Consider the following 15,610-nt stretch of genomic DNA (forward strand, 5'->3'; position numbering starts at 1 on the left):
CAAGTCTGCCTTAGCCTTTTACTTTTGTTCACTTCAGGAAAACACTCCTTCCTGTTTGTCCCAGCAAAACACCATCCAACACAACTGACTTTCCAAAAAACCCTGAAGTTTCCATCTCACACCACCTATTTTACTAATCAGGCTTCGTGGGAAATCGTGGTTGTCTGAGCAACTAGCAAGGCCAATGTAGTCCCTGCTGCCTGCACCTGCAGGGGCATGTGAGTCTGTAGAATGAGTGCTGGCTTAGACAAGGTAGTTGCTGTACTCTGGTGAGGGGAAGAGACAGAAAGAGGCCTCTCCTTGTCCCCCACCAGCTAGCGTGCACCAGTGGCCTGCTCAATGCCCGGAGCTACAGTTACAATCTTGGGGACAACCTGGGCAGGGTGAGAGACTAGGAATGTGCAGGCAAAGTCCTGCTAGGTACCGTATAGCCTTGGAAGTATGAATCCCTCTGTATCCCAGCAGAAGAGGTTTAAGCAAGTCTCTCAAGGAGTAGCCACACTTGAGTCCTGTTGAGGTGTGTAGCAATGGCTGCCTTTGATGGAGTGGTAACTAGATGCCGAGCCAAGCCTGTACTGTTAGGTAGTTATTGTCTCTTTCACACCTGGTTCCAGGTGTCTACACCAGCGGTCAAATAGCAGTATGTAATGGAACTTTAGGACAGAAAGTCACACTGTGAGATGTCACCTCAAAGCCAGATAGGGCACTGTCCCTCTCTGGACTTAGACTCTGCTTCCTGCTGAGGCTACAGTCTTAGTGAGTCAGAATAGGACAACCAGAGCTTGTCTCCTTTTTGCAGATTCCTGAACGGTGCAGAAAGTTGGTCATAGGTGACAAAGACCACAAGCCTGTGCTTCTAGGACTCTCATTTATTCATTGGTTTAGTGTGTGTGTGTGTGTGTGTGTGTGTGTGTGTGTGTGTAGTGTGTTGCAGCTCTGCTCTGTGGACCAAGAGCTTATGAGAACCTGGGAAACTGATGGCAGAGAGTCTTACGAGAAATGCTAGAGGTATAAGGCCCAGGCTAGGATGCCCTACTGCTGCCTTGCTGACTCATCACTGCCCCAGATCCTCCCACTTCCTTCTGAGAATGTCTGTGATTAAAGGTGTGATGCCGAAATGAGTTAAAGATCGGCGTATTTTCATCATTGAAAATGAAACGGGCACTCCTGAGAGTAGTGTGCTTAGAGGCATGGAGGATGTGAGGTGCCCCTGGGATGAGAGTTGGGAGGGACCATGTCCATTTACCACATGTTCTGAAGAAGGGCAAGATGGAAGGAGGTAGAAGCTAAGAGTCCATTGAAGCAAACCACTAGCAGCTCTACTGTATCGTGGGATGACCAGCACTGAGTGATGGGTCTCCAGGCTCTGTGATACCATAGTGAGCTGGTTGGGCTAGGCACAAGCTTGGAGAAGTTGAAGGCATGACAGAAAAGTAGATGCAGTATTGTAGCATCAAAGAAGTCATCTAGTTTATCAGGGAAATTGAGGCAGGTACTAATTTCAGTTTGGCTAGGTTTTAGGCGAGGGCTGATTGAGTGTAGGAACACACAAACGAAAAAGATTAACAGGCTTCTCTCCTCCTCCTTCTATTGAAAGATGTATTTATTTCATTTTATGTGTATGGATGTTTTGCCTGCATGCACAGATATGTGTACCATGTGCATGCCTGGTGTGACCGATCCCCAAGTTACAGACAGTTGGGAGCTGCCATGTGAGTGCTGGGAATGAACCTGGATTCTCTAGAGGAACAGGCAGTGCTGAGCCATCTCTCTAGGCCTGAGCTACAGCAAGGGGCTCAGAGGTCTGGGCTCCAGGTAGCTGGATAGAAACCCTCAGTGAAGGGACACACACACACACACACACACAGAGAGAGAGAGAGAGAGAGAGAGAGAGAGAGAGAGAGAGAGAGAGAGAGAGAGAGAGAGAGAGAGGAGAGACAGGGACAGAGGACAGAGACAGGGAGGCACACAGAGACACAAACAGAAACACAGAGACACAGAGAGAAAGGAGAGACTGAGACAGAGAGACACAGAGAGAGAGAGAGAGAGAGAGAGAGAGAGAGAGAGAGAGAGAGAGAGAATGAGAATGAGAATGAGAATGAGAATGAGAATGAGAATGAGAATGAGAATGAGAATGAATTGAGGAGGAGGGCCAAGGCCCTTAAGAAGGTGTCTGTTCTCCAACTCCTAGGCTCATACCCAGTCCTGAGATGTGTTCCATATACCCAACTCAGATGCTACAGTCCCTGGGCTTGGGGCAGGGGGCAGCAGATGTGACCTTAGACCAGCTCTTGAGTTAGTGTGGATCATATAGACCAGTTGAGCTAGGCTCATTTTCTAGCTGAGCAAACCAATAAAGAGCAAGTCCAAGATCCTATAGAAAGGAGCAGAAGAATCACAGTGTGAACTTGGATCTAATTTCACAGCCTTCCCCTGACATTGGACTCCAGTATCCCCAGATGACATCCAAGGTCACAGGAGCATAAACAAGTAGGTTCAGCCTCATCTGAAATCAAACTTCAAACATATGGATCCCTCAAATTCAGAGTAACTAAGGAGAAATCCAATCTTTACAGGGAGTCTGTATGCATGCGGACAAGTCCCGCTGCATTTGCAAGCATCCTCAGTGTCCTACTACATTGGCAAACCTTCTCACTTTGAGTTCTATTTCGGAGCTGCTGGTCAGTGAGGGATGAAGTACACGGCAGACAAAGAAAACAATGGGACTCAGAGGCCAAGGCGATCCAACTGGAAAACAGAAGGCTGGCGAAGGGAGTAATCATGGGATTCAATTCCAAGGAGAGTGGCTTTGAGAACAGCAGGTAGCTAACTCCTTAGGAAGTAAGAGAGAGAATTTTACAGTTACAGTCATGGAATTTGGGTGTGCCTCAGCAAGGTACAGCTACACAGTGGCCTGTTTGACCCTCTGGACAGCAGAGGGACAGAGCTGATAACCATCTGCCAGGGTTCATCTCCGCCCCCACAGCTATTTATAGTATATAATTCATAGTGTATATAGGGAGTGTAATTGTCAACGGAGTAGAAAATTCTTGGTATCTTGGCTTCTTCAGCCGAGAATCAGAACTAGCAGGGGTGCCAAAGACTCTGTAAATCTGTACAAACTCAACAACGTCCCATCTAAGAGTCTGGCCTGGGGTGTCTCATAGGGTCAGTGACCTTTAAAACCAGTGCGGAAGTTTGACTGTCTTTCAAATAGGAGCAGAATAAAGTTGGTTTGTGGATAGTTTTTGCTGTAAGACTCCCCAACCTCAGGTTCCTTGTCTATAAAATGATAATAACAGAGAATTACCTTGAGAACCAAGCAAGACAGAAGACAGGCAGCCCCTCCTGAAAGCAGGAGATGGTGGCAGACAGGAGGGGATGACAACTGTATGTATAGGAGTATGGGGTCCCCACAGGAGGTACTGACAAAGACCTACCACATGAGGAACATGTTGGTGGATTGTCATGTCATTATTGATAACAGAGGAAATGGGGTAATAATATAAACTTGTACAAAGATCTCTCATTTTGTAGAAATAGTATCAGGCCATGGATGCGCACCAAAAATGCCTAGAAGAAATATGGTCATAAGGAATGCAAATGTTATAGAAGATGGAACAGACTCTTGGAGACTGATTTGGAGGAAGGGAAGGATTGCTACGCCACACTCAGGTAGCTACCCTGTATCCCAGGGCACTGTGAAGCTGTGGCCATCAGAGCCATTCCTCGGGAAGTGGCTGAAGGTGGGAGTGGCAAGATCACAGATGTTCTGTAGTTACTGCTGATCAAGCTCTTTGCCATCTGAGCCCCAGCTCCTCCTTCTCAGATCCACTTAGATGTGCGGCAGAACCACCTTCTCAGGGTGGTCCAGCTTTTCATACAGCATCTGCCTCACAGATTGTCTGATACCCACACCTGTATCTTCCTTTGCTGGAATCCCTGCTGTGCTGTTGTGAGCCATTGGAGCTGAGTTTGAGTGATGACTGATGAATTCTGCTCAGGGGACAGATTTAGCCTAATAGAACTGACACACAAATTCCCCAGTTAAATAGCGGCTGCCAGGTTTGAGAGAGCTATCGCTCTGTTTTGCTTTGAACTGAGGGACAGTAACAAGGGAAGAGCCTATGCAGGTGTCAGAAGAGCTAACCCATCATCCAGCTAGTCCTCCCAACTTCTGGAGGAATCTCTTATGGATTCCCTGACTATTCAGGGCTCAAGTTTCTCTCCAATAGAGCTGAAGCCGTAAGAGTGCTGCATAGAGAGATCTCAATTATGTTACTATAAAATGTCAGCTCTTCTATAACAGTATGCCATATAGGAAAAGCTTAAGTTTACAAACAAATATGTCAAGAATGTCTCAGGGGGACTCATGTCTGGCAGCTGCATCCATATCACCAGTCATCTTACCCAACACATTCAATCTGCCAGCACATGCTGAACATCCTCCATGATCCAAGCATTGGCAGATACATCAAGATGTGAGGCTAGAGGTGGCTCTTGGGAAACCCAGTCACCTGGAAGAAAGAACACTGAAAAACAAAATAATTCAGCTTTTCACGGAGCTGTATAGAGGACTCACCCCACTGACAGTCTCCCATGTACAGACCATGAATAGGAAGAAATATAAAGAAGAGTGCCCCCTGTTGTATCTCCAAAGAGCCTTGAGGTTAGATAGCATCTTGATGTTTTACACTCAGTAACAGTCAAAGACGTCTCCTCTAGTAGCCAGTGTGGCCCAATCACCTTCAGGTCCCCTTCTTCACTTCTCTGGGATCCCTGGACACTCAGTGTGTACATTATTAAAAACTTGATTCTATAGGATCCATGATGTCTACTCTACTTTAAAATGGTGACTGTCTTATAATCTAGGAGGAGATTATATAAAAAGGACCGTCTTCTTCCATAGCTTGGGAGAAGTAGGGCCGAGAAGTCTGTCTTTAAAACAAAGGCCTTGCTATTAAAAGAGCAAAGAAAGAGTTATTAGAACACCCGCATACATACCTTCCCCACTGGGGTGTTAAACATTGTCTTGGTGAACAAGGTGACCCACATCTGTCTTCCTGGGAACAAAGGGTACAAGGACCCTGACATAAAGCCACTGAGCTAGGGCCCTGTGCCCTTCCCCATTATCTCAGGTCCTCACTGGCCCTTCCAATGCTGACACCCATGGCACCTACCTAGGCCCCGCCTAGGGGAGGACAATGCACAGTTGTCTGATCAGTTAACAGGTCTTTTTATGCCATTTTCATTCAGACTTTGTTTTGTGTAACTCCCCTTACCATGTGTCTCTCCCTCTCCCTTATGTTCCCATACCCTTTATCCACTGTACTCTATTTCCCTCTCATTTGCCCCCCTGTATTGCCCCCACCCACTCACATTGCCCCCCCCCAAGCCTCTTTTTTTCTTCTCTCAAGGGACTCTTTCTGGTTTACTAGTCTTTATCAACATTTATTCTTGTCCAGATGCATGACTAGACTCTAGAGTGCACGTGAGAGACAATGCACTATTTGCTTTTATGTGGTTATCTTGAATTATATGGTTTTAAAACATACAAAACATAAAAACAGCCCAAGTTGGAGGTTACCCTCAAGGAGTAGCAAAAAGGACCCTGAAACAGGTCAGTGTATGAGAAAGCCCTTCCCACTCTCATTTGCTTCTCCATAGAGAAGGCAGCTATTGGAAGCCGTTGCAGCATGAGATACTGGCCCTTGGCTCATGTTAGTATGATGCCAAGGAGCATCATGGACAGCCCTTGAACCAGAAGGACAGTTGGTCAAATCCAGATCACCTGGTTCCAGCTCCTGTCAAGCAAAACAAGGCTCTTCTGGTGGCCTCAAGGCCCCTCCTAGGACAGCTTAGGGTACTTGTCCATGGCCATAATGACTGAAGTATTAGCAAATTCAGATCGGAGCCATCTGCACAAGAACAAGGTTCTTTACCACTCACTGGGTATCCCTGGGCCAGGCTGAAAGGTCTGCCTCAATTATGGTGGTTTTTAAAGTTCCTTATCAGAATGCTTCTGGGTGATATTTTCATGTAACCTACACATCATCTTGAGACTCATTATAATACCCAATGCCATATAAATTCTATGTAAATTCTATGTAAATTCTATGTAAATAGCTGTTACACCATATTGCTTAGGAAATGATGACAGAGATAGAGGCCTGTCTGTGAATGTTCAACACAAATACATGTTGGTTTTTTTCTGAATATTTTCAATCCACAGTGGGTGGTACCTGTGAGTGCAGAATGCACAGGCAGAACTGACAGACGGTCTGTTGTTCTCTACCATGGTTTAAAATGGTTCACTGAAATAAAATTTGCATGCCAGTTTATACTAAAAGCCCTATGGTTTTTAGAATATTCACAAAATGATGCCACCAGAGTTCATCTACATACAGAACATTCCACAACATTTGAATGGAACCTGTCTGTGTCCCTTGGCCCTCCTCACCCATGATTGTTCCCTCTGACCTTTCAGAGATCACCCAATTTCTCTCTTTGCATGATCTTCTAGTCACAAGCCTACTCAAACTGAGAAGCCTGGCTTGGCCTCACCTGTCATTCAAAAGGAGATGCAAGAACTATGCTGGCCGCTGATCAGAAGTACTCATTAGCTTCAGAGAGGTAGAGGGAGGATTGGAGTCACCTTGGAGAAGAGGGCTGAGCCAGCACTGGCTGAGTGTCCTAGCAGGCCCCTTCTGACTTGCTCTGTGCTTCAGGGGTCCCTGCTGCTGCACTCTGGTAGTGTCTGGCACTCTCATGGGCTCCCTGACATCAGAGCTCTACAGTGTGTCTCAAAAAAGCTGGCAGGGACAATCGGTTGTGGGATGAGGACAAGAAGTCACATACACCCAAGGACTCTGAGCCCATTGGCCCTGAATAGGCTAGCAGACTTCTGCCCATTGTGTGAAGACTTTCCAGGTTCAGTGTGTCATTCTCTCCTAGGCTGTCTTCTTTTCCTATTTTAGGAAATAAAACACACTGAGTCTTCAGCTTGGAGCCAGAGCCTTTTGTCGTTCCCATCAACACTGCCCAGGGTGACATGCTCCTATGCAGAGCACGCAGTGGCAGAATATTTGTAAAGCTAGGTGACAAAGACAAGGAAGGATATAACCTTGATTTGCACAAGAACATATGCTCCACAGGGCATTCAAATTACACTGTATCCATGAAATTGCACTGCACATAGGAAGTTGGTGCCATGTGTTGGAGGTAGCCATTAGTCATTCCCTGCCAGTGGAAAGCGAAGGTCCTCCATGCATATGGACCATCCTTCCTTCCCCTATCTTCATTGACAATAGGAAGATGGTGGATACTGCACAGGAGGAATCTTGGTCCAGTTTTCTCACTCAAGCATGCCAATGGCAAGCCATGCCGGAGGAGTAGAAGAGATCTAACAAGACCTCAGGTTGGCTGTGGTGGCCCACGCTAGGGGGGCAGCCACCTCTGGTACTCCCTTAGTGATCTGGCTGCCAAGAGCCATTTGCTTTTCAAGAGATGTGCTAGGTCACCATCCGTGGGGACTCTGAGACCACACCAACTCAGTGTCCTGTTGCTTCTCTTAGTTGTTGGCAGTGGGGACAAGCTGAGCAAGGAGGCTTCCTACAGAGTCCAAGCTGCTCAGTCCAGTGTCCCCAGTAAAACAACTAAAGGCCACTCTATCAGCAGAGTCTTCTCCCTACAGGAGAGCACCTGGCCATACCTGTTCGGAGTGATCATTGTCCCTGCCTTGGTCCAGCTGGCAAGCCTGCCATTTCTCCCTGAGAGCCCACGCTACCTCCTCTTTGAAAAGCACGACGAGGCAGGAACCATGAAAGGTAGGGTCCTTCCCTTTCATTGCACAATGCCAGCCTATGCCTGGGTCACAGCTAGATGCTATAGGGTGGAACAGGGCAAGCGTCAGCATCTCTGAATGCTAAGGGACACTTACTCTCTTCACCTCCCCAGCTACAGTCATGGTTCAGATAGCAGAGGCTCTCCGGTGTGAAGAAGGCGGGTGAAAAGAGCCTAAGAGGCATGATTCCAGAAAGCAATTGGGCTTGATGGAAGAAATGGAGTCCTCCTGTGGCAACATGATACAGCCTGACTTGGGAGAACTCCTCTCCACCTGCCCAGCTAAGGAAGCACCCTTGGGAGGAGCTTCGATTACATATAGTCAGAGTGGGCGATGTGGGATGCAGTGAATGAATGAGATTCCAAAGTCTTATTTCACAGCCCAGTAGGAATGTGTGTCTATGTGTGTTTGATATACACTTATTAAATCATCATACATGATAAATGCTATGCCCACACCTGGTAAAAAAGAACAAAGATAATGAGATCATGGCTTGAAACATGATACTGAGATTTGCATTCCTATCAACAACAGTACCAATTTCACTCCAGATGTTCAGCAAACGATTGTTTTTGACATCTTGAGTGTTCTGTCAGGCAATGGGAAAGACAGGATCATGAGATGGCATCCCTGCCGTCTTGGAGTGACTGGAGTGGTTTATTAGAATGGGCAGGCATGTCTGAGGATAGAGAGTGTAGGTGGTATCCTGCTTGCCTAGCATGTGTGAAGACTTGGGTTCAATCTCCAGTTTCCCTAACAGAACAGAAATAGAAAACAAAACTCCAGGTGTGGTGGAGCATGCATGTAAACCTCATGCTCTGAAAACTGAGGCAGGAGTGTTGTTTTTAAAAAACAAAATCCCAAATGTTCAATTTTACCAATGAAGACTCAGGAGCCAGATGTTGGGGTGAAGACTTGCTAGTCCAGAAAGAGACAGAAAGCACCCAGCTGACCACTCTACTCCACAAACACCCTAGGAGGAAAAAGCTCTCTCTTCTTTTCCATGCTCTCTTAAATACCCTTCAACTCAATGTCCCTCCTTTCTACTTCCTGTGTTTGCTTATGTTCCCTGTCAACTGATTGCATGCTCTACCTCTTAACCCATAGTTGACTTTATTTAATCCTGTTAACAGAAAGCTCTTGGATTAAAGGTGTGTACTAGGGCTGAGTTGCACCACAACAAGAAACAGGTTTTTCCAGTTCACAATCTTGGGCTTCAAAATGTGATCAAATATCCTGCAGCACAGGAAGATCCTCATGAACTCAAGGACAGTCTGGGCCATAGAATAAAAACCTGTCTTAAAAAGAAAAAGATGGAGAAACACCACCCATGAGTGCAAAGTGGGAAGTACTGGCATATTTTTAAGAGCCTAATGTGAAATCTTGTTGTTTAAAGAAAATCACATGACCACATTCAGAGTCAATGGGAGGTGGCTATACACTCAGAAGGCAAAGGACACCGTCATAGAAAGGCCATGGACTGGGGCCATCAGTGTAACAAATCCCTTGGGCCCCTTCAGACATTTCCACTCAGTCCCACTGCTAGTTCACAGTGGCCAGGGATTAAATCCTAGCCCTTGATTTTATATCTTTAAGAGACACTGTCTAAGCCTAAAACTGGGGACAAGAGTCCAAACCTGTCCCAAAAGGAAGGACAATTAATTAACTGGGTAGAAATGTAATGCCATTATGAAAAATGTGTTGGGCAAATAGATACTTCATAGATCAGGGTCCGGGAGATGGCTGTGATGAAGTACCTCCAGGTATCATCTTCTAAAGTGTCTGTTATCACCCTGCATTCCAGCCAGAAGCAGACAAGAGAGAAAGAAGGAGGGATTCAGAGTTCCCCTTGGCAGTGTCACAAACTTCTGTTCATGTCCCCTTGGACAGAACATGATCTCATAGTTCCTCTTCCCTGCACAGAGCCTGGGAATGCAGTTCTTCGGCCATCTGTTACCACAAATGTCAGGGTCTTCTCCAAAGGAAGAAGGCAATGAGTGGTGGTGTCTAGATACTCCAGACTCTACTATTCAGGTAGAGAATGATAATGGCTTGGTGATTGACACCAGCTGAGAGAAGCCACACGAAGGCCTCAGAGTTGATAGCAGCTCATGGCTCTATTTAAGTAGCCATTGTAAGCATAACAAGAGATGAGTTGGTACTTGAAGAACAAACCTTGAAAGTCTGATGACAAACCTTACCAGTACAATTAAATGAAGGAAAAGCTTTGAGGCTCATGTGAACTGCCTCCATGTATTGGGCATGGAAGGGCAGTCAGGGAGATGGAACAGAAGAGAGAAAGACATGCACACTTCATGGTGTGTCTGTAGTGGGAGGTATTAGAAAAGAAGGCGTCCAGCTTGGCTCCCGGCTTAGCCACTAAGTTCTCGCACTAATGCTGGCTGCTGGTGGGCCACCTGCCCCATGTCCTCATCTCAGCAGGCTCTCCAATGGGGCCGGAGCTCCCGAGTTCCCTTTGTGGCCTCGCTAGCCCCACATCATGATTGTCCACTCCACCATAAGCTACCACACCCATCACCCAGTAAATCAAAACTCTAGATGCATAAAGTTAACCAATGGATTTCTATATATCAATAAAATCTCAATACACAAGATGCCCACACAATTTAGTAAGTTATCCCAATTTTCCTAACCCTTAGATTTCATATCTGCCTATTTACTTGAAGCCACTCGGGTCCATGTCCGATGCCATTTTGCCTTCCTCACTCCCCACATCTCTCCCTCTGCCTCCCTTAGCTCCACCTCCCTTTTCCCTTCCAATCACAGACCTCTTGCTGCAAATAGATTGGACTGGGAAATTTCTGCCACACATGTCCTTTAAGGCAGAGCCATGAGACTAATAATTATGCCTGTTCTGTGTCTTCATCCAGCTCCACCTCTGCATGTCTGTGTGGACCTCTGTATATTTCTGCATGGAGGTCCATGCAGGTCTGACTCTCTGGGCCTCAGTTCTAGTCATCCCAAAGGACCCGGGCTCTACTTTAGAATCAAGTGTTTCAATGGTCCAGGCAAAGCTTGTATTCTCAGCTCATTTAGGGCATGAGAGAGAGAGAAGGAGCAGAGTGGTTTAAGGAAACACTGAAGTGTGGCATGTGTTGGTGTGTTGGTGGTACAGTAGTGAGCATATCTGCCTTCCTAAGCCTGGTGTAGTCATCCAGTGTGCAGTGCTGGGGCAGTGTCTGCTCTCATAGCCCATGGACACATGATGTCTCCATCTCCTCCTTGGCTTGGTCCCTCTGACCAAGCAGGTGAGGTGACAGGGCCCTGAGCCAGCTTCCTTTGGCTCAGCATCCAAGCCTCTCTGAGCCTCAAACTATGCCTTTACAAGAGAAAACTTTATGAAATCTCAGTGAGTCTTCAAGTTCTGCCAATGACTCCCACTGTTTTCAGCTCTTCATAGTGCTAGAGTAGAAGGCAGAGAAATGGCCTCCGCCATCCCTCCTTATTAAAGTGGTCTGCTTCCTATTTCCTAGAGCCTGAATGGTAAAGGCATGGTGTGTCCATCAGACTTTGCACCCCTGTGACTAAAATCTAATACACACAGTATAGAGAAGGACAGTTTCAGAAGCTTCTGTTCATCACAGTAGGAGATGTGTCAAAGCAATTCACACCATGATGGACAGGAACAAGAGCTAAGCCTTTACAGGGAGTGGTCAGGACAAGAGACAGCTCCCAAAGGTACACTGGCAGGTGGCCCACTTTCTTCAGTCAGGCCCTGCCTTCCACACTTCCCTTGTCCCCATGGTCTTTTCACATTTTATATCCACCAATGGATTAAACTATTCATCATCTCAGAGCCCTCTTGATCTAATCCTCTCTGGAGACACACCCAGAGTGAGCTGGATTAATCCCCTAGGTGGCTATAAACTCCATTCTGCTGACAGTCAAAGTTGAAGGTGACACAGACAAAAGAATGAGGGTCATTGTTGGAATTGAGGCTGCCATTCAGCTGGATTTGGACTGAAAGAGTATCTGCCTAAGAGGAGACAGTACCATCACAAGGATCCTTCTAGAAAGTTGGACTGGGGGCAGAGGGAGAACCTGAGAGATGCCCCCACAAGAAGGACTTGGCTGAAGGAGACCATCTTTCAAGATGACAGGACGGGGCCATGCATGAGTCAGGCAACACAGGCTCCAATGGGAACTAGGAAGCATCAAGAAACTCACCCGTGTGCCTTGCCTATAACACTGAGCTCATAAGATTCATTTTGTAACTGACATGAAGTACTTCCAACTTGCCTTTGGCAATGGCTGGACCACAGGAAATAGTTCTGTTATTTTCCCAGGTGGAACAACCAAAGAAATAGTGTATCTCTAGAGCTTCCTGGCAGCTAAGAAAAAGAATGAGTTGATTTCTCCATGGACTCGCTCATCAATGTCCCAGGAAAATAAGAGACGGATCAAAGTCAAGTAGAGCCCTGAGTGCTGAAACCTGTTGTGGGCAAGGGTCCATTAGGAACCCTATGCCTTCACAGATCAGGGGAGTGTCACCCCGTGCCAAGAGCCACCGGAGAGAAGTCTTGGGTTCCAAAGAGGTGATAATGGGGAGCTTGAGAAAAGCTGCCTGGAGGAGGTGACAGATGATTGGATGGGGAGATGACTGACATGAGTCAGGTGAGGTTAGCTGTGGGCTGTGTACAGTTAGGTTGATACTAGGCATGTGAACATGCCTAGTGTCTGGGTCGAGCACACACAGACCAGGGAGGAGGCTAGTACTCTTGATCAAGCCTTCATGGCTGTCATTCATCAGGGGCAATCTTCTCATGTGTACCAGCTCAGAGTGGCCCTCCGGGAGCTTTCCGATTCTGTCTCTGTTGTGCTCATTCTAATTCCTTCTTGAGGACAGTCACATGTATACAGCTGTCACGTGACTGTCCAGGTCCCACAGGAACAGAGAGGTAGAACTGGAGTAGAACCCAGCTCTCTCTCGCACCCCAGCAGAAGCATGTGGCCATCATATTTTGCTCACTTAAAGCCACACCTATAGAGATATGAATGAATTAGCCTCCATACAAGGACAGAGGGAATTCCATCACAGTCAAAGTGATATTCAGATCACCCACAATTCTGGAGGAAGAGGGCATTCCTTCTATTTTGAGATGTCCCCAAACTCTTGTACTGAGGACATGACAGTGCAGAAGGGGTCATCCCATCTCTGACAGCCTCCTGTCAATGTCATTGCTTGACCCGAGTTTGTACCACCCACACAGACTCACAGCAATGCTAGACTGGAAATTTCCACCCTCTTGGGGACTCGATCCCTCTGTTTCTCAGTTTGCTAAATGTTAAAAGACAATAAGCACAGAGCTGGCGGTGGTCTGGTGTGGCTCATGAGGCCCAGCTAACACCATATCTCTAGCAACTCCCTTGTAGCAGCCACAGCCCTGTCTCAAGTGTCTTTTATTGGTCAGTCTTTGTGGCTCAACCCCTACCACACAATGGCCCTCAGGAGCTGAAGCTTAACGGAACTCAACCAAATCTTTCCTCTCAGCCTCTCTATTCTATGAGATTTTCTCACTGTTCTGTTGAGGTGTGTGAAAAGCCTGATCAGACAGCTCATTCTCTTGAGGTCATCTGGGGCAAATACACCCCAAGTCCCTGAAGGGCAGTACACATAGCAACACCCACCTTCCAAGGCTATTGCAATGGGAAGAAGGTCTGTGAAGTGCAAGGCACATAGTAGGTACAGGAAATGCCAGGCTCCTGATTCTCAGGGGTTCCAGCCCTGCTTTGCTAATGGCAAGTCTGTAAGGGGCAATAGATCAGAATCTCTCACTACTTCCATCCCAGAAGCAAACTGGACCACGTTCGTTCCAGATGAGAAATGAACACATCCTCCCTTGTCAAATTCTTTAGAATCAATGACTAGAGTACGGACAGGAATATGAATGAAGTGAGGCTGTGGGAGGCTGCTTACTTTTAAATTGAAGAAAGGGTGTGTCAGGTGCCCTGGAGAGGCCTACAAGGGACTTAAAAAAAAAACAAAAAACAAAAACAAAACCTAGGGTGAATGGTTTAACGAAGGGTAGTTCTCCATAGGCTAAATGACTTCCTGAGTTGAGTGTCAACTATGGGTGACTGAGACCATTTCTTCCCCGGAGTCAACCCGTTCAAATTCAAGGTATCTATTCTGTCTCCTTCCCCTCTGAAGCTGTCATCTTACCTGGTCCCAGCATCCACAGAGCCCACATGTACACAGAGACCCTCTTGTTCATCTGTCTTCCTGTTGGAGTTGGGCTCACAGTCCCTCTGAGGTAGTCACTGAGCGTCCTTATACACTTCTGGGATAAAGAACTGACAGTCCTCAAAGCCAGTCCATCCTTAGACATGTTAGTCAGGCAGCTCCCATACTGGGCCAATGCTCTCACATCAGATCTCCTGCCTGTGACCTTGTTCTGATCTTACCAAGGAGAGCAGGAACACCCATTCCCAGCCTCTGCTGGAAATGTCCCAAAGTTTATACTGTTTTCAACAGCTGCCAGTTGTGACAGGGCTGGGTAAAAACAGAAGCCACCATGGTGGCTGCTGATTAACTATAATTGTGTGAATCCCAACACCTACCTGCCCAGTTTCCTATACCTCAGGTTTCCTTCTCTAGAGACAGGCTAAAGGAAATGTTCTTCTTCACAGGCTTAAGGTGGGAAAGGCACAATTCCACACAGTCCTCTTCATGTTAATGGGTAGAGTGTAGTTCGTGCTAATCTTAGCTCACAGAGCTTGTGCTCATGAATCTGATGGCAGGGGAGGGGGGCATGAGCAAAAGCCAAGGGTGTCTCCTGTGTCTGCCCAGAACTCAGCATGCAAAAGGAGAAGAAAGGAGGGGGGGAATCAAAAGTTAAAACAACATTCATTCTTGCTAGGGACTGAAGGATTGCACACCCCTAATTTATATATTGAAGTCACAAGCCCCAGTGGGATGGCATTCAGAAGCAAGGCAGAGAAGTTGGGGGCAGAGAATAGAACAGGTGACCATACATCACCCCAGAGAGCAAACTCAATGGTACCTTCCATTCAGAGTTGTAGCCTCCAGACTGTGAGACTATCTAAGCCTCACCCTGGGCTATTCCTTCCAGCAGCTCATGCCAACTAAAACCACTGCCAGCTCTGCCTTACTGCCTTTTAACACTTAGGAAACTGAGGAACAGAGGTATCAAGTCCCACAGGAGAATGGGAATTTCCAGTCTTGCATTGCTGTGAGTCTGTGTGGGTGGGACAAGCTTGGGTCAAGCAATAACATTGATATTACTCCCAGGGGCCATTACTGATGCTCAGAAGGAGACTTCAGGAACACCTGCTAGTCACAGGAACACTCCTGGCCTCTTCTGTCCCTGGCACCTTGTCCACTGCAGTTGCCACCCAGCTGTGAGACAGCTGTGAGCACACATTTCCATGCCTTCAACACACCATATGTTCTTCATGGGCATGAGCCCATCCAGCCCACATACAATGTAGTGTGGATGCATGAGGAGTTAGTTCCTTTCAGATGAGCATCCAGGCTCCCTGGTGGAGGGCATTCTGGGAGCTATTCCTTCAGGGGCTGCTCAGAAGTCCAGTGACACCAGCCCAACTGTGCCAGGCAGGTCTCTCATGATGTGTATTACACTGTTGGCCTTCCAGTCTTCACCCTTGAAGCCTCCTCATACAGAGCTCCCAGGCCATACTTACAGACATCCAGCCTCAGGCCAGGTCCCTTCCTTGTTCTCACCTGAAGAATAACAACACTAACTTTATTACCTAAGGGGGGGG

At 47.0% G+C, this 15,610-nt stretch overlaps 1 protein-coding gene across 3 annotated transcripts in view; it reads left to right on the top strand.

The window, feature by feature from the left end:
* The window catches only part of Slc2a9 (solute carrier family 2 member 9), a 124,417-nt gene that overhangs the window by 56,653 nt on the left and 52,154 nt on the right, over positions 1–15,610 (top strand). For all 3 annotated transcript variants that reach the window (XM_028758068.1, XM_028758067.1, XM_028758069.1), the window contains one exon: positions 7,694–7,826. In XM_028758068.1, coding sequence (XP_028613901.1) covers positions 7,694–7,826 — 133 coding nt within the window. The remainder of the gene's footprint in view (positions 1–7,693; positions 7,827–15,610) is intronic.

This window comes from Grammomys surdaster, unplaced genomic scaffold, assembly GCF_004785775.1.
Source record: "Grammomys surdaster isolate TR1022 unplaced genomic scaffold, NIH_TR_1.0 126187, whole genome shotgun sequence".
NCBI classification, from domain to species: Eukaryota; Metazoa; Chordata; class Mammalia; order Rodentia; family Muridae; genus Grammomys; species Grammomys surdaster.